At 33.6% G+C, this 18921-nt stretch overlaps 1 protein-coding gene across 50 annotated transcripts in view; it reads left to right on the top strand.

The window, feature by feature from the left end:
- Positions 1-18921, top strand: part of magi2a (membrane associated guanylate kinase, WW and PDZ domain containing 2a) — a 332684-nt gene that overhangs the window by 197618 nt on the left and 116145 nt on the right. For all 50 annotated transcript variants that reach the window (NM_001327853.2, XM_087247179.1, XM_087247160.1 and 47 more), the window contains exons 3-4: positions 7613-7732; positions 12823-13038. In NM_001327853.2, coding sequence (NP_001314782.1) covers positions 7613-7732; positions 12823-13038 — 336 coding nt within the window. The remainder of the gene's footprint in view (positions 1-7612; positions 7733-12822; positions 13039-18921) is intronic.

The raw sequence follows: 18921 nt of genomic DNA, 5'->3' as shown, positions 1-18921 counted from the left end.
TTTTCTGTTATTGTCTAAAAGTTGTTTCCCCAAACTGGATGTTTCAAAAAGATTTAGGTAAAAAATATATTTTAATAATAATAAATTAAGAGCTGTAATTGATCATCAGAAAGCAACTTGTTTAAAGGGAATTATTGCACACTGACTAATTTCATTGGACACTGCAATAAGTTTATTAAAATGAGCACACTGACAACATATGCAAAATGGGGTAAGTAGGAAAATCTTATCTAAATATTCTCAAAAATACAATATTATCTAGCCTCTAGAAATGATAATGGATCTTAAATGCACACAATTAATCAGGTTTTACTTTTCTTTAGATTTGTTTCTTGCAAGGCAAGCTTTTGCTGCAGTGTATTAATCATTCACTGCAAGACTTTTGGGGAAGCAATAGTTGTTTTTTGGAGAATATAATATAAAAACCCAGGGAATGGGCTATCATGTCCATGCGTTTGAAAACAAGACCTTCTAGCCTGTATGAAGCACATACAGTTCTCGTTACATGCCTTATGAGGCTGCAAATCCATGCCAAGACAGAGCCCACGCGTCATGTTTTCAAAGAAACACCGAGCCCAAATCCTTCACGCCTCTCTTCATTTTTTTCTACCTTGCTTCAGCAAATGTGCAAAGACACTATTTCCAGATAGTATTTTCTTTCCCCCCACTTCTTCTCAGCAGGAGATATGGAAGGTACACTTTGTACACGGCAAGATGGTGCCACTTCCAAGTGGACGATACCGAGGACAAATAACTAGCCATCTTCTGCACTGAGAAATGGTGCGCCTTTTTGTGGATTGCTGCAGCCTGGGATTGTTCAACTGGAAAGAACTCCTATTTTGCTTTTTGCCTTACTCTAGAGGTTTGTAAACTGAAAAGCACTCCCCGACTTAGGATGAAATAGATGTAAATTGGTTAAAAGCTTGATTAAGGGAAACACTCTAGAGATGAGCTCAGTAAAATATACAACTATAAAAAAAACCTGGGATTTTGAATAGTTTTTTACTAAGTATTATTCTATAATATGTGTTCTAACTTGTTATAGCTAGCAAATTAAAACTACCCAGTGGACTGAACTCTATGGAGCATTACAAGACAATTTACATATTAATTGGGTGGCGAAAGAAGATGCTACTGAGATCAGAAGTGTTTACCTAGACATACTGGATTTGTATGTTTCCAGACTCATAGCATATTCATTAAGGGCTTAGAATGTGCTATTTTATTGTAGCATACTATACACTTCTAGGAGTATTTTAGCTTTGACATCAACCAGCAGCACGAGTTCACAAAAATGAGCTGAGAATTCAGTGAAGAAACACCTAAGACTGGTGCTAAATTAATAATATTAACCTGTAAGCGATTCATCTGTGCTCCTGTGAGAATGAACTGTCATTGTGTTAAAAAAAAAAAAGCCCTCTGGATTGAAAAGCTTATTAAAGTTGTCCAGCATCACAAGGTCTACTTTGAGATGAGCATAGACATGCTCAGAAAAATAATGATACAAACGCTGTCATCGGAAATCTGTCTTAAAATCAACTTATATGAACCTTTTATGCTAAAAAAAAAGGATAAACATGCAAATAAGAAAGAAAATTAGGGGTCTTTTGTAGTATTTGATGCATTTTGGACATCACAGTGCTTAAATAGTGATTAAATAATTCAATAAAAATAAATGTATTTTCTCAACCTAAGGTGTGGATGAAATTATAAGACAAAATCAAAGATATATCTTTCTAGGGCTGCACGATATATATATATAAATATAAATAAATATTTAGCTCTATTTGAAAACCTTTAATTAATTTAGATCAACTGGCATGATCAACTTTTAGTCTATCAAGTCTGTCTATCTATCTATCTATCTATCTATCTATCTATCTATCTATCTATCTATCTATCTATCTATCTATCTATCTATCATTCTATCTATCTGTCTGTCTGTCTGTCTGTCTGTCTGTCTGTCTGTCTGTCTGTCTGTCTGTCTGTCTGTCTGTCTGTCTGTCTGTCTGTCTGTCTGTCTGTCTGTCTGTGTCGGTCTGTCTGTCTGTCTGTCTGTCCACAGCTCCACACTTTGCTGATAAAGCGTTAGCAAACACTTGAGCAACAAAAACACTACTACATACTTCATTGTTGTGTGTGGTTCTTTCCACTTGCTTTTAATCTACTTTCCCCTAAAAGCCTACTACTGTATGTATGCGTATGTTTCAAAGACTTTCAATTTTGGTTGTATTTTCAACAAATGTGTCTGTTTTCAGTCTCAAAAAATGACATTGTCATCTAAAAAAAAAACAAACAAAATGTATAAAAAGTTTCTGTTTTTTGACTGAAAACTTTGTAAAACAGCCACTCATTGTTAGACTAGCATTTTTATTTAGCCTTTACTGCATTCCACAACTTTTCCATTCAAAATGGACCAAGTATTAGTGAACACCTTCTTTGCTTTATGAATGATAACCAACAACGTCTGCGATTCTTTGGAAAGCCGGCGAGAAGAGTTATCCTTTCTGCTAGCGTTCTTGTTCCAGTTTGTATCAGATCAAGATAAACAGATTGATGCGCGTCTCATCAACAAAAGCCTTTCTGCCAAACTAGAAGAAATCACTGGCGTGAGGATCGATCCATCTTCCAGCAATTTGCTTTTCTCATTTAAAATATGATTTATCAACAAATTGAGCTTTAAGGCCACGTTGGCAAGCGATTTAATGCTCGTAGTGGATTCATTTTCTTTTCATTATGCTATTACACGCTCGGGTAGTCGGAGCCATTGTGAGATCTTCCCATTTTTTTCTTCCTCCTGTCAGACCTCGACGGCTCATAGACACGGGTCACGAAAGCTGGAAACATCCCATTTGCCCCCCATTTCCAGTGACCAGTCATTAGCATGTCCAGCATGACTCTGAATGATAGGCTATCGTTGTGGAGAGACGCCTGGCTCTAGGGCTTGTTGTCATTGTGTAGCTATTGACTGATAGATGATGAGAGATGATGTGAGCTTCAAACACCGCTGACAGCTTGATGACTGTGCCAGGCTCCGGCTGATGTCGTCGTCTCAGTGGAGCGCCAATCTCTGCTGTCAGATGGGGTTTTTAAACTGCTTTGGTTGAATTTTGATTGCCCCGAACTGGCAGTTAGGAGGTCAGGTAATGGAGGAAAGTGTTTGTAAATGTCAGACTGTATTTGGACACTTAGTGGGAGCAGGACTTTTTCGTGGTGTTTGGTTTTAATGCTGTGTGTTATGTGGGTTAATAAGAAGGGATTGAGTAAAGCGATGTTATTAAAGTCAGTACAGTGAAAGAGTCAAAATGAATCATTTAATGATTATACAAGTATGGAAAACATTAAGAGATTCGTTCTCAGTTTTTCTGGGTTTACTGGATTTATAAGGTTGTGGTTTGAGTAATGTTTTATATGTTTTATTATGTTAGTCTGATGTCATTTCTGAAAATGTTTGAATAAAAATATTGTCATATATATATTTTTTTTTTATGTTGTTGTTGCTGTAAAGGAAATGTTGGGCACGTTTTCAATTTTCCACCAAATTATTCCACCAAATTATTATTATTATTTTGAAAAATTCTGAAGTTAAAACATTGTGTATTGTGCTAAAATAACATTGCTTTAGTGCATTTCTCACAGCACTATTTATATTTGCACAACAGTTAATGCATTTCTCAAAACAATTAGTACAAACTGCAAAACCTTCCTGATAACCTGCAAAATCGTGTCACTTGCACAAAATGGATAGCTCTTACCTCAAAAGCAATTATTCATGTCAGTGAAGTTTCAGTGTCATCAAGATGAAAAGTCCTGACACCATGCGAACGCGAGGAGAACATGCAAACTCCACAAAGAAATGCGACCTTCTTGCTGTGAGGCGACAGCACTACCTGCTGCACCACCGTGTCGCACTACTCAAACATGTCTCAGACTTTTTAAAATTACATTTGATCTTTTTCTTTAAAATATCAGGATAGAGACCATCATTTTTTTTTATATTATATTATATATTTTTATATATATTTTTATTTATATTATTATATGCCCCTGAAAAAAAATTGCATTGATCCTTATTTCCTATTATTTTCCTATGCAGGGTTATGAAAGTAAACTAAAATCATAAAACTAAAATGATTTTCGATAAGAGATAGACAGATAGATAGATAGACAGATAGATAGATAGATAGATAGATAGATAGATAGACAGACAGACAGACAGACAGACAGACAGACAGATAGATGTGTATATATAAGAAAACCGACTTCAACTGTAAACTAATTTATGAAAGCTACTTGATAATACAAACCACTCTGTTCAATTACCATTTTAATGTGTGTGTTTCTGTTTTTATTTTATTTATTTTTTTAAATAAACAGATCCACATAAATAAATGAGTTCATCATGTCACTGAGCATGCGGTCTCTCAGATGTTTAGCTCTGGTCATCCCGCAGTGAGCTTTAGAAACACCCGAGTGCTTTTCTCAACTCACAGCAATTAACACAATCTCCTGGCTGGCTAATTACAGCTCTGATATATCCACATTAACACCTCGCTTTAGCACATCAACCCCTTGCTACATGTGCATACTATTTAAACTGCTCCTTTTGTAATCTTAATTTTGTTTTTTGGAGATTGTAGTACAGTAAATTACTTTTTTTTAGCTGGTGTAGTTTGTTTAGCTGGTCCTCTAACCAAATCAACCATCAACCACATCAAAATTATTTATTTTATTTTGCATAGCGACTTGTGAAAGTAGATTTAAGATTTAACTAAATTTCAAGATTTAGCAAAATTTTGAAGAAGAAATTTTGCTTTTGTGGTTACATATGTGATACAGTAAATGTGTCTGAAAATTTATTTTTCATACTATGGATGTCAATGGCTACAGGTTACATGCTTTCTATAAAATAACGTATTTGTGTTTATAACCACTTAAGGGAGTAAAGTAAGTAAAAAGTAAGTAAATTTTCAATTTCCAGCCTGATCTCATGAGGAAACGTAACTTTTTTAACATTTTGTCAGTTTAGTGGCTAATTTGTATGAATTCGCATGAGTTCAGTCGTACGAAAATGTATAATTTTAAAAAGAAGGCATCCAACCCCTCCCCTAAACCCAACTGTCATTGGAGCATAAGCAAATCACATTAAAGAGAGATTGTACGAATTCATATAAATAAGTTACAAATTTATTTATTTATTCTTTTTTTTTTCTGTGATATATTACGATATGAACTAGATGAGTTGAATAAGATTCTGTAGGGGAGTGCATAAAATATAATTCAAGTTTATTTGTATAGCACTTGAGCACAATAAGTCTTGTATAATAAGCAAAATATTTATATTATTGAGCACAATATTTGTATAATAAACAATCTATAAGCTTAGATAAATTCAAAAACCAAAAATATGCAAATTAAATATACAGCATTTTATTTCTAAAGAGTCAAAATGTTTTCAGGCATACATTAATTGAATAATCAAATGTAAATTTATTTTGCATAGTCTTTGTTTTATAAACAATTAAATTACAGTAACTTATTCATTTTTCAAAGTTACAAATGGTACGTTTTTTAGCTTTTAAAACCCTCACACAATCTCAGGCCTCAAAAAACACTTGCAAAATGATCAATTGTAATCCATATTGCGCATACTTGCGATGTGACTATTGCGAATGATCACATTGCGATAACGATGCTAAACCGATATATTGTGCAGCCTTAGTGAGATTGTGTTAAAAACGCTGCGTAAAAAAAAACGTGCTGGATAAGTTGGCGGTTCATTCCGCTGTGGCGACCTCAGATTAATTAAGGGACTAAGCTGAAAAGAAAATGAATAAATTGAATGTTTATCGCATATCACATAATCACTAATCAATAAATCCTGCAGGGATAGACTTTTCATCGAGTTAATCTGAGTGTATTTTTTCAGGCTTGGATGTTTCAGTTTGTTTGGACGAGGTTGCATCATTATTTTCACCTTTAAACCTCAAAATCCCTTTTTTTCTCCCTTCCCTATTCTCTGTTGTTTTTCTATCATTGACAGATTGTCAGATAGCGTATACTGTGTGTAAGAATTAAGTGAACCTGTTAGCCAGGCACCTGTTCTGTTTGGCTCATGTTGAGCTTTGCTATAAAATCCTTTGTTTTGTTGGATGAGCTTTTCTAGCTGCTGATTAACACTAGAACCGCCACAGGGGTAAAATAACCCATGGTTGTTTTTCAAATGTACACAGCAGATTTTCAACTAATCTATCCAAATCATTAGGCTTTAATACATTTTGTTAATTATGTTATTTACAATTCCCTGTTGTTAAAATTGCTTAAATATAACTAGATTAGGTGCCATGGTGTCTCAGTGGTTAGCACTGCAGCTTCACAGCAAGAAGGTCACTGGTTCGAGTCCCGATTGTGTGGAGTTGGCATGTTCTGCACATGTTGTCGTGTCTCCTCGTGGTTGTGAGAATGAGTGTGTATAGGTGTTTCCCAATACGGGGTTGTGGCTGTAAAGGCATCTGCTGCGTAAAACTTATGCTGGAATAGTTGGCGGTTCATTCCGCTGTGGTGACCTTGACCTTATCTTGAAATAGAGACTAAGTCGAAGGTAAATGAATGAATGAATGAATGAATGAATGAATGAATGAATGAATAAAAACAATTTAGTAATGTGGTTTTTAGACAAATATGTGAATATTGCATTTTTAACTTTGCAAATGTTCAGTACTTTTGTGAACAGATTTAAGATATGTATTTTACAAAGCGTGTTTTTCCTGAAAATCTAAACAAAATATTTTGTTAAATTTTAGTTTAAATTTCAAGTGAAAACAGAGAGCATTGAGTAAAATTTGTTATACCAAACATGATCACCAGTTGACACCAGTTTGGCGGTGTTTGATTTAAATTTTGCCTCCTAAAATGCATAATAAAAACTGAGAATCAAAATTTCATAATATGTAATACATGTTCAGACCATTGTTTTCTAAAGAAATATCTCTTTTTTTGGGGGAGTGATTTTACATGTGGATGTGGATTACATTTATCCTATCATTTCATTTTCTTTATTTTTATTGACTTTTTTACTATATATATATATATATATATATATATATATATATATATATATATATATATATATATATATATATATATATATATATATATAAACACACAATAAACCTGGAACTCTAAAAGAACAGATTCAGGGGTTTGGAAGATTTTTGGCCATTTTAGTAAAGTGGATGTGGAATATGTATGGATCAAAATGTAATATGTAATTTGGTAGTCTTCAATCAAAATATGACCATTTGCTTTTTTATTTGAAGTGGTGGTCCTTCTCTGTAAAGATGCACAAAAAGAAAGCTCCGCCCCCCTACACAATATTCAGTTTTAATTGGGAGTACATCAACAAACTAAATTAAAAGTCTCAGTAACTTCCGGTTCACCCAGTCTTTAATGCACTGACCTCACAAAGTTTTAGCCATATCAACACGGCATTCATAAATTGTACCCGCTGGCAGTTTTTAAGTATACAAAGACCCCTGGCGGTTTCATTGTTAAGCCCATGGCTCAAAGCTAAAGCTCACTGACCTGAAATATCTCTCTCTTTTCTCTGCAGGTACAACCAGGCAGCCCAGAGAAGGAGAAGTTCCTGGAGTAGACTATAATTTTGTGACCGTTGAGCGTTTTGTGGAGTTAGAGAGAAGTGGAGCTTTGCTGGAAAGTGGAACTTATGAAGGTACGTCAACTGAGTTTCACAATCAGATTTCAAGTTATAGTTTTTGTCCCAATATCTCATTGCTGTGATTAGAGATTTGAGCAATCCCTAAACTAATTAACCACACCACCCAAGTATTAAACTTTGGTTTGGGACTACAGACGTTCCCCACAATGTAAGCTTAACCCTTTATAGGGTAGTCATTGAAAGACTCAATAGACCAAGTCTGGAGGGTTACTTTGGGTTGTTTCAAAACTTTTAAACCTTTATAACAAAACAAAACAAAAACCTGTCAGTAAATGTACCATATATGCTGCCCAACAAAAGCAAAGTACGGTATCTACGTAAACAATGGAACACATTTTGTAGTTACTGCTATTTTGACACTCTTTTTTTTTCTCTGATACAAGACAAAATTTAACCAGGAGACTTTGTCACAAGACAGAACAGATGTCACAAAGTCTATTTTAGCCTTTAAATCAATTACACCCAATTGTGTAGTTTCTGTCTTTTGCTTTTGTAGGGCAGTATTCTTGACCAAATAACATAAAGGGTTAAAAATTATATATAATTGTATATGTTGTATTACAGGCTCATTGTGAAAACATATCCCCATATACATTTCTGGAGAGCATGAATTATGAGGCCAGAGCTACATATGGCTGCATTTTGTCTTTAAAACGCACGTTACGATGCGGTATGACGCCACCGACACCTTCTATTTGTTTTCGTGCTATGGGCTGACCACTTATCTCCATACAGACAGCTGTACCGCTAGTCGCATACGTTGGCAGACTTAAGACGCAGAGATAAGTTGACCACGACAACGAGATTCGAGTCTGGCAACGAATGGCTCCAGAAAGCATGTAAAACTAAAAAAAGGGAAAAAAATAAACAAGTTAATAACAGGGTGACAATGTGGTAAGATCTGAAAATGTGGTAAAAATGAGGCGGCTGCGAGGGCATTTCTTTTTCTGAATTGTTTTTGAAAACACTTGATTGGGTTTAGGGAAGGTGGGAGGCGGGTTAGTCAGTACTTTTGAAAACACTATCGGTTGGGTTTAGGAAAGGCGACAGCCTTGACAGCGGCCTCCAGTAGATTTACGTGAGAACAGCAGGCAGGAATGGTAATTGCGAGAGAAATTTGAGATCTGAAAATGCATACACAGCAGCCTCTAGTAAATTTGTGAAAACAAAAACGGCCAAAAGCACCTCCTGGGATGTATTTCGCATTTTCCAGAAATGTATAAAGGTGTACATATCAATAATGAGCCTGGGTATATACCAATGAAATTGTATTATATTTTAGGATCTACAGTAATTATCACTGGCCTTCTAAATTTATTTGAGGCATGTTCAGGGTGTAATAAAAAAGGGATTGAAATATCAGTTTGCAAATAAAGTCAGCTAAATAATCTTACTAGGCTTCCTTTAAATAAGTAAACTATTTAAAAGTTTAGTATGAAAAAATCAATAGCCCTACTCTCCACTTATTGTTAGACACATGTTAGAAATTTGCATACAAACAATGATGGGTTGAAACTCCAGGATCCAAAAGAAAAAGCTTAGACTTTTGTAGAAGAATGCTATTATTTTGGGATCGAAATATTAGCATACTGGTTTTTGTTTACAAATGTTAAGATGAATTTTAAGATACTGCATGAAAAAAGTTGAAACAGCAGGATGTATTAGAAACAGCAAAAAATCCAACAGGCAGAATGTGGGATTTGTCACACTTAGAAAGAAAAACAGCCACTGCTGATATTTTCATTTGGTGTTTTTATTCATTTATTTTTGTTTTTAAATTTTTATTTACTTTTTTGGCACATTAAGATTTGTTAAAAAAAAAAAACATATAAAAAACAATAAAAAAACAAGTAAAATACGCTGACACTTCCAACAATTTTCCAAGGATTGCCTAGAAATATTGGACTGAAACATCAAAATGCAGTAAAAAAGGCAAACCCATTGACCTATACACAGAATGAGAGAACTACATAATATTTGGGTTCATATTCAGTCAATTTAATCTGAATTTTACCTGGGAAATTGCATGAAAAATGACTGAAACACCAAAATGTATATTTGATTACAAAAGGTGCTAAAATCGTACTTTTGGTGGATACCTTATTGTATTCAGTAATATAGCATTTGCTTAGATCTTACTTTAAATAGCTACTATTAACTCCTACAACTGTCTGAGTTGTTTTCTTGCTCACAGACATAAGAAAAATACAGATTTTGCTAGCATGCACTTCATCACAACATTTTATCTGCATCCACTAAACCACAAGTCATTTATTACATTCAGTAATGAGCCACAGTGTGTTCCCCAATGGTAACAGATTGTGTTTGGAAATAAAAAAAAACACACATTTTTCTTAAGCTTATGTGGTAATGCTATTTCATTCATAATCTTTTAGCGATAATCAGATTTTTTAGAGTCTGTGAGAATAGCAGAGAGCAGACGTTGGTATTGGTGGTAACTGTAGTTAATTCACAGCGTGATTTCAAAAACACCCTGAAGGGGGTCTGATTCTCTGGGGTCTAGTGAGCTTAGCCTTTCTTCACTTCAAAAGTCCAACAACATCATCCTTTGAATAAATATACATCATGTCCCCTCTCTCTTTCTCTCTCTCTCTTTCTCTCTCTCTCTCTAAAGTTTTGTCTCTAAACTAGTGCCTGAAAGAGACCGAAGAGAAGTTCCATTTGTAAAATATGTCAATCTATAGTCGATTCTTAACGGTTTATAATAGTGATTTTTGATTTTCGTCATGTCTCAAAACTTTTTTGCCATAATGAAGAGATTTAAAAAAGAAAAACTTTTAATAACCGGTACATAAGTGAGCTATACCATCGTTTTGTCAGTTTAGTGGCTAATTAGTACGAATTCGATTGTACAAAAATGTACAGTTTTAAAAAGGAGGCGTGACACCCCGCCCCTAAATCCAACCATCATTGGGAGATAAGCAAATCGTAGTAAATTGTATGAATGAGATCGTACAATTCATACGAATTAGCGTCTAAATCAAAAAGTTATGAATTCATGTAAGATTAAGTTGGATATACAGTATGATGGATTTACACTATTCAAAAGCCATACTGTTTGATTCTTCGCAGGTGCTTTTTTAATAGAGAGAATACATTTTTCACATTTATAAAATAATACTAGTTTTAATAACTAATTTCTAATGACAAGTTTTTTTGTATTTGTCTTGTTGAAAGTACATAATATTTTACTTGTTATTTTGCAAGATCTTAGTATTCAAGTGCAATTTAAAGGCTTAACTACACTGTTAGACCTTACCGGGCTTTTTGAATACTACTAGTCACTGTAATGGTTTGGTAACAGTAAGTAACTGGCAAAAATTGACTTTAATGAAAGTAATTGAAGAAGTCGTGAGAAGATGCTAACTAGCTTACAATGTAGCTTTTAAATACAGAGTTCAAAATTACAACCATTTTACTTAATACACAGTCTTATTTTAGAAACCTTAAAAAATATTTGAACACATTCAGAAACACATTTACTGAAAGCATGTGCGGTATTATTGAGTTATTATTTTGATTTCCAGCTGTTGCGCTGTAGCATCATGTCAAGCAGTGACCCGAAGAGAATTGAATTGAGCTCCAGCAGACGCCCTGCTCTCCTCTAGAGCCTGTTCATCCCAGGGGAAACATGGCACTTTCACTAAGGCTGTAAACAGCACTCACTCCTTTGAGCAACAGTTTTTGTGTGCTGCTGTACAGGTGTTGCAGCCCTGCTCCAATGGAGATTTCAGGCCTTTCGGTTTGGTTGCAGAGACAAGATTTTCATTGACTGAGCAGTACTAGAATCCATTAGATACAGAGTAGTCGGAAGCCAAAGACTTATCACATAGTACATGCTTAGATGCATTTTAATAGTAAGGTATTTTATGTAAAATGGTCCAAAAATTACAAAGTTTATTTTGCTAGGGCATATTGTTATTATTTAGATAATTGACTAATGATCTTGCTAGCTACACCTCTCTTAGCATTTGTTTGCTATGAGGGAATGATGTGCAAAAAGAAAGCCTTCTACTCATTGTCAGTTTTAGTCGGAAGTTTATCAACATACTGAAATAAAAAAAAGTCTCTATACAATTCAGGCCGACTTTAAACTCAGTATGAAGTATAAAATATATATAAACTATATATGATTTTAGATTAAGGAATTTACTGTAGGGACATGTCTATAGTTTCCTTTTTTGATAAATAATAAAAATAAAAAAATTCTTGAAATTGTGAGTTTCAAAACGAAATGGCAAGAAACAAAATGCAACATGTTTACACAACATGTAAACTGGAACATATTTTTTTCTTAGGAGTTTTGAAACATAAAGTGGCAATAACATGTTATAAAGTCAGAGATATGGTATTTAAATTGTTTATATCTCACAATTTTGAGAATGAAGTCAGAACTGTGAGTATTAAAATCAGAAATGCATGTTTATTTTTATGATTTAAAATATATGAATGAATGTTCAACCATAATCTAAACTACTAGGTTTTAAAATATATATAAAAAATAGTAATAAATAAATTTATTCACTTTTTTATTTAAAAATGTACCATTCACAATAAGTATTTCAATATTTATTTGTTATTTATTTTATTTTATTTACTTTTTAAAGTGTTAGCTAAAAATTATGGTGATAAATGTTCACTAAGTTTGTAATATTATTATTATTATGATTATTATTGTTGTTATTATTATTATTAATTAATTTATTTATTTATTTTAATTATTTTATTTAAATACAGACACAATATTATTTATATAAATTTTATATTTTAAATTTTATATATATTATAAATAAATAAACAAGCAAGCACGATTTACTTGATGAACATATCCAAGTCATGGTGCAGGAAGTCCTTAAATGGTGATAGAAGCAGATGTTGCTCAGTTCTGGAAACAATGTTGTCCCCAAAGTATTGTTAAGTAAAAAAACACCTAATGGAAAACTGTTGCCTCACTTATTGCCTGAGAAGCTGCTGAACAACACACAAGCCACAACATCTTCATTGTAAAAGTTGCCATCGTCACGATGGCACATCTTACATTCTTAACTCTGGATTGTTGACAGATAACTATTACGGCACACCAAAGCCCCCGGCGGAGCCCAGTCCACTGCTGCTGAATGTAGCAGAGCAGCTGCTGCCCGGAGCAACACCCACATCACAGGGCAAACGCAGGCGCAACAAGTCCGTCAGCAACATGGAGAAGGCTGGCATTGAGCCTCCCGAGGAGGAGGAGGAGGAGAGACCCGTCATTAACGGCAATGGAGTCGCCATCACACCAGGTGAGGAGATAAACACTGCTCTATCATACCTGTACATGCACTATTTTGGGCTTTTTGATTGGTCATAGAAGCGAATACACTTCATTCTACAATGCATTTTGTGGAGTCCATGTAAAATCAAAATTTGCTGGCAAGCATTGTTATTCTTTAGTCAGTGCAAGTTAATCATCTTGAAAAAAAAAGTTTGCTTTGGTAATTTTCAATCAAAATTTACCATTTGCGTCCATGTTTGGAGTACCGGTCCTTCTCTGATGATGTCAGTTTAATGGCTTCAGCTACAATATTCCTAATCACACCCCTCTTACTGTTTGTTTGCTACGAGGGGATGATGCACAAAAAGAAAGCCCCGCCCCCACTCAATATTCTGTTTCAGTTGGAAGTACATCAACATACTGAAATAAATGTCTCAGCAACTTCTGGTAGACATGGACTTTAAGTATTTGTTTTAGTGGACTTTTTCAATTTGTGTGTGTAGATTTCAACTTCAGTGCATAATTTTAAAGGCTTAAAATGAGTGTTTTTCTCCTGCATTGAGCTATTAATCTACTTCAGCACCACCATATCTGTATGTTGAAGGTTTTACTGATAAGGCTTTTAATGATATACAGCTTTTTAGTACACCAATTTTCTTGCTGTTTGTAATGTTATAGATAATTTTTAAAAATGTTATAAAAAGAGATTCCCAAAATCTCCACTGTAAAAACTTTTCACTCTGATATGTTAGAAAGCTAAATATTTTTGGGCTAGATTTGTATGTAAATAAGCATAAATATCATAAATCAGCTTGTCTTTTGCACTTTTAAATCTTGATATCTTATTATACAAAAGTTTTTGCAGTTTATAACTCTATACAGTATATATGACACTCATTGAAATTCTTGTAGGAAAAATTGTATTTCTGGGTTATTAAGGGGTTTATTAAGACTATATATATAGAGATATATTGTAATTTTCCTCAGTGAAGTTACCATGCATGTTGTACATGCAACAGGATATGGTTCTTCACCTAATAAAGGGTTAATGCAATCAATAAACCAGAAAATTATGATGATAAAAAAATTTTAAGATTGTATTATTATTATTTATTTGTTTATCTATTTTTATTTATTTATTTATTTATTTATTTTTATTATTCACCTGCAGCGGGTTGCCTCAATCAGTTGAGGAAAAATAAGATTTTGTCACATTTGCTAGTAAATTTAGTTTACTCTGACCTCAGATCAGGGTTACTGGCATAGTGATGATTACCATGAGGCCATTCCTGGTATCATAGCCTGTATCATCATGTATCATAACAACCACATCCTAGTAACCCCATAGTCAAACAAAAATATTTATTTTCAAATGTGTTTTAAAATATAAAAAAATAGCGCACACCCCCCATACAATACACACACACACACAAACACACACACACACACACACACTATATATATATATATTCTAGACTGGCACTATACTGGAAAAAAAATCACACACACAACTATATATATATTTTTTCAAGACACTTCTATACAGCTCAAAGTGACATGTAAAGGGCTTAACTAGGTTAATTAGGTTAACTAGGCAGGTTAGGGTAAGTAGGCAAGTTATTGTATAGGGATGGTTTGTTCTGTAGACGGTCGAATAAAATATAGCTTAAAGAAACTAATACTTTGGACCCTAAAATAAGTTTTGTAAATTAAAAACTTAAATAAAACAATAAGGCTTTCTCCAGAAGAAACAATATTATCAGACATACTGAAAATAATGAAAATTTCCTTGCTCCGTTAAACATCATTTGGCAAATATTTAAAAAGAAATATATACAGTATATTTATATAATGTTTATGGTGCTTTAAATAATGCTTATACTAAACTGGAAAAATCAATCACGTGTATTTATATAGCTGTACATAATTTGTGCTTATATAGTGTATTTATTTATTTATTTTTGCTTACTTTACATTTCTAATTAAATTTTTATATAATATTGGACATTTATTTTTCTTGACCTTGAAAAACATTTTGAATTATATTTCGGTATATGAAGGTTGAAATGTAATATATTTTCAATTTTAAAATAAATATTTTACAAAATATGTTGCACTTACAAAATATATTTCATATTTATTTATAATATATTTTTTTTAGGCAGAAAAAGTCTTTTTACCTTATGGAACCACTGTTGTCAGGGCAACTGTCGCGCCAGCATGTTATCACACATTGCTTGTTTTTCACTCCACAACAGCAGTTCTGTGGGGTGAAACCGTGCATCAAGTCTGGATGTACTGAAAAAGCCTTTTGTTTTGTGCTGGCTTTATTACAGCAGCATGACATGGTGATTTAGAATCTAACACAGCGAGAGCATTGCTGACATCCTGCAATATAAGGAATAGCCAAGGGAAACTGTATTGCTTACAGCTCTTTTATAGATCACTGCACTTAAATTCAACATGAAATCTGAATTGACCCTATTAGTTTCCTTAATGCAAGTTCTGGGTCTTATTGGGCATGATTCATCAGGCCATGTTATTCGAAAGGGAAAAATCTTTTATTAGAATGTGCTTCAAAAAGGGATATGGGTATAGACTGAAAATAAGGTCTATTAACCTCAAAGTCTTGCATCTTGTAAACAAAGTAGTTATATTATGATAATAGTGAATATAATGAAGTTTAATGTAATAATGGGGAAAAATTTAAATTTTAGGTTAGGAAAATTAAATTCTGTCATGATTGCATTGTAAAATATGTTAAAACCTATTTAAATACATCTTGTATCAGGAATCCATTCAGCTTTCAATTTTGATTTGATGATTCAAATGTAATGAATTAAGTCATTTAATCAAATTCACAGTTTTAACATTTAACAACGTTTTATTCAATATAAATACACATAGACAAGTAGAAACCACACCTCTAGCTTCTCCATGATGGAAGCCCAGCATTCTCCAGCCTCCGGCACCTAGTCTGCACAACTGAGCCTGGCTTCTCTCAAGGTTTTTTATTTCGCTTTCGTCAATTGGTGAAGTTTGTTCCTTGCCACTAGCTTGTTTGGTTTGGACGGAGCTGCGCATCGATGGATTTGTTCTTCAGTGTTTGTACTTTCAGCAGAGAAAATTAAACCACACTGAACTGAACTAAACTGAACCTCAACTCTGAAAACTAAACTGACAGTTTCAATTTACTAGAACTTCTATGTTAAGCTGCTTTGACACAATCTACACTTTAAAAGGGCTATAGATAATAATGAATGGAACTGAATTGAATAGAAATAGAGCACACCAAATATACAGTAGAAAATGACAGTAGTGCAGTTGGAAAAAAGTTACAGTTTTGTGAACCATATCTAAATCTAACAGTTATTTTTAAAAAATACTTATTTAACCTTCAAGAACAAGCAATGGTTAAATCTGAACATATTTTTCTCTGGTCAGCTACTTATTTATTCCTAGTCAAAATTAGTGATAGTGCAGTTGTAAAGCAATATTTTGACAAATATATATAAAATAATTAAAGTAAAAAATTAATACACACTCACGCCTTCTAAGATGTGGGTGCCTTTTTTTTAATATTAAAAAGAGTTTTAACTGAAACGATCAAAAACCTACACACATATACTACAAGCAAAACTAACTTATTACCTATGACCCCTGGTGATACAGTGCTGATACACCTTTGGAACCAAAATGATCCGTCTGTGCAAGGAAATGTACATTATTTACAACATTTTAGAGTTCTATTGCATAAAATGACAAGTCACTGCCTTTTGAATGAATTAACAGTTGTTGTTTTTTTGTGAACCATATCTAAATATATTGCAAAAGTGTTTCACTTATACAGTTAAAGTCAGACTAATTAAAAAATAAACAGGGGGGCTAATAATTCTGACTTCAACTGTAAATACACCACATTATGGACAGAAAATGGGTTTAGTGGGTTTAAACTCTTAGCCAACACTACAGTTGAAGTCAAAATTATTAGCCCCCTTTGGATTTTTTTTCTTTTTTAAATATTTCCCAAATTATGTTTAACAGCAAGGACATTTTCACTTTATGTCTCATCATATTTTTTCTTCTGGAGAAAGTCTTATTTGTTTTATTTTGGCTAGACTGAAGGCAGTTTTATATTTTATAAAAAATGTTTTAAGGTAAAAATTATTAGCCCCATTAAGCTATATTTTTTTCGATAGTCTTCAGAATAAACCATCGTTATAGAATAACTTGCTTAATTACTCTAACCTGCCCAGTTAACATTATTAACCTAGTTAAGCCTTTAAATGTCACTTTAAGCTGTATAGAAGTGTCTTGAAAAGACGCTTCCCATTCACATTGTGATGTCAATCGTTCCCGAACTGAATTGTGGATCTAAATACTTTAGCTCAGACAGTAGCCGATTGGGGACTTGTTTTGTTGGCTGATGCTGCTATGATGATCGCGTCAGCCCCAACTTCAGAGACACCCCTCGTCAAGCATTGACGCTGATGCCCTGTGAGAATCACGCGTTAACGATTTATATGATTTATATATGAGATTAGAATATGTGCAGTTTAAATTAATTTAAATTAATATGGAAAACAAGTGCATTTTTTTTTTACCAAAACTAGCCTAATATTTTATTATTTTAAAGAAATGCATGGGCGTGTAAAACAATATAATTTGCACAATAAAAGGGTGGGGTTTTTCTCTAAACAAGTTGTTACTCCAACCCGTTTTGAGCCTTATTTTGAATGTTTTAAGTTATATTTGAGGTGGTTTAAATGATGGATCTGCTACAAAGCAATTACAGTTTTGGGAAACACTCATCATTATATCATTCTTTTTCCAACCGATGCATTTGTACTATGGTTGTTCAATCATGAGTTACATTGTTGTTTAAGGAAACGCACCCCAGGTTAGATTTATGGATAGAGTTGTGGAATGGTGGCAAATTATACAGTTTGTGAAAAAAAAAATTGAATTAAATTGAAATTAGTACAAAAATCATGCATAAAATTATGTCTATGGGAAATCCCCAAAAATATATTTGTACAAGTGTGTGTGTTTGTGTGTTTGTATGTCTATGTTTATTAAAACATCAGTAGTGCTGAATGTTATGGGATTCAGTGTCTTTCTCTTTCGTCTCTCTCTCTTTTTCCCTCCATCAGTCTTTTGCTCCTCTCCTTGGGGATCTCCAACCTCCATAACTCAAACTAGGACACGTTCGTCTCTCTTTATTTTATTTCCCCCCTCTTCTTCTCTCTGGATTTCTCACCGCAGACTCCATTTTAATCACCCAAGTCTTACTGAACCGTCTCAGTCCAGCTAACCATCTCCATATCTGTCTGTTCTTCTATCATTTCTTACAATCTTTCTCTCTTACAATTCTTCTTCCTGCATGGCCCTCTTACAGTGACCTGCTTTTCAATTCTTTCAGAAACTCCAAATCTCAGTTACATCTCCCTCTCTTATAAATATTTTCTCTGTCTGGCTCACTCACACTCACCGGTTTTCTCTGTAGTCTCAGACTATGAGAGTCTACCAGAAAATTGCACTAGGTTCTTGTGAAAATTGACCGCTTCTTATAAGCATAGCTCTTCTTGGGGATTTTTCTGTTGAGTTTTTGTTACGCCATTCATCTTCTTTTTATCTGTTTCGAATGCCTGGTTCTTTTTTAAATGATGGATGTTTGAATTGGGATGTAAGTCTGCCGTTGCTCTTGTTAAAAGAGCAACAACATTTTGTTTATACAGTCTTGCAAATAATCCTAAAGCACATTTACTGTATTTAGATGTTTTTCGTTTAAAGTGTGAACAGTTTCATGGTTAATCCTAAAGTACATTTACTGTTTTTAGATGTTTCATTTAGAGGACGCTGAAAGTTTAGGTATATATCAACACAGACTCATTGGGAATACATGTTAAGG

This window comes from Danio rerio, chromosome 4 (genome assembly GCF_052040795.2).
Source record: "Danio rerio strain M-AB ecotype USA chromosome 4, GRCz13ab, whole genome shotgun sequence".
NCBI classification, from domain to species: Eukaryota; Metazoa; Chordata; class Actinopteri; order Cypriniformes; family Danionidae; genus Danio; species Danio rerio.
This window is presented reverse-complemented; position numbering and strand designations above follow the sequence as displayed.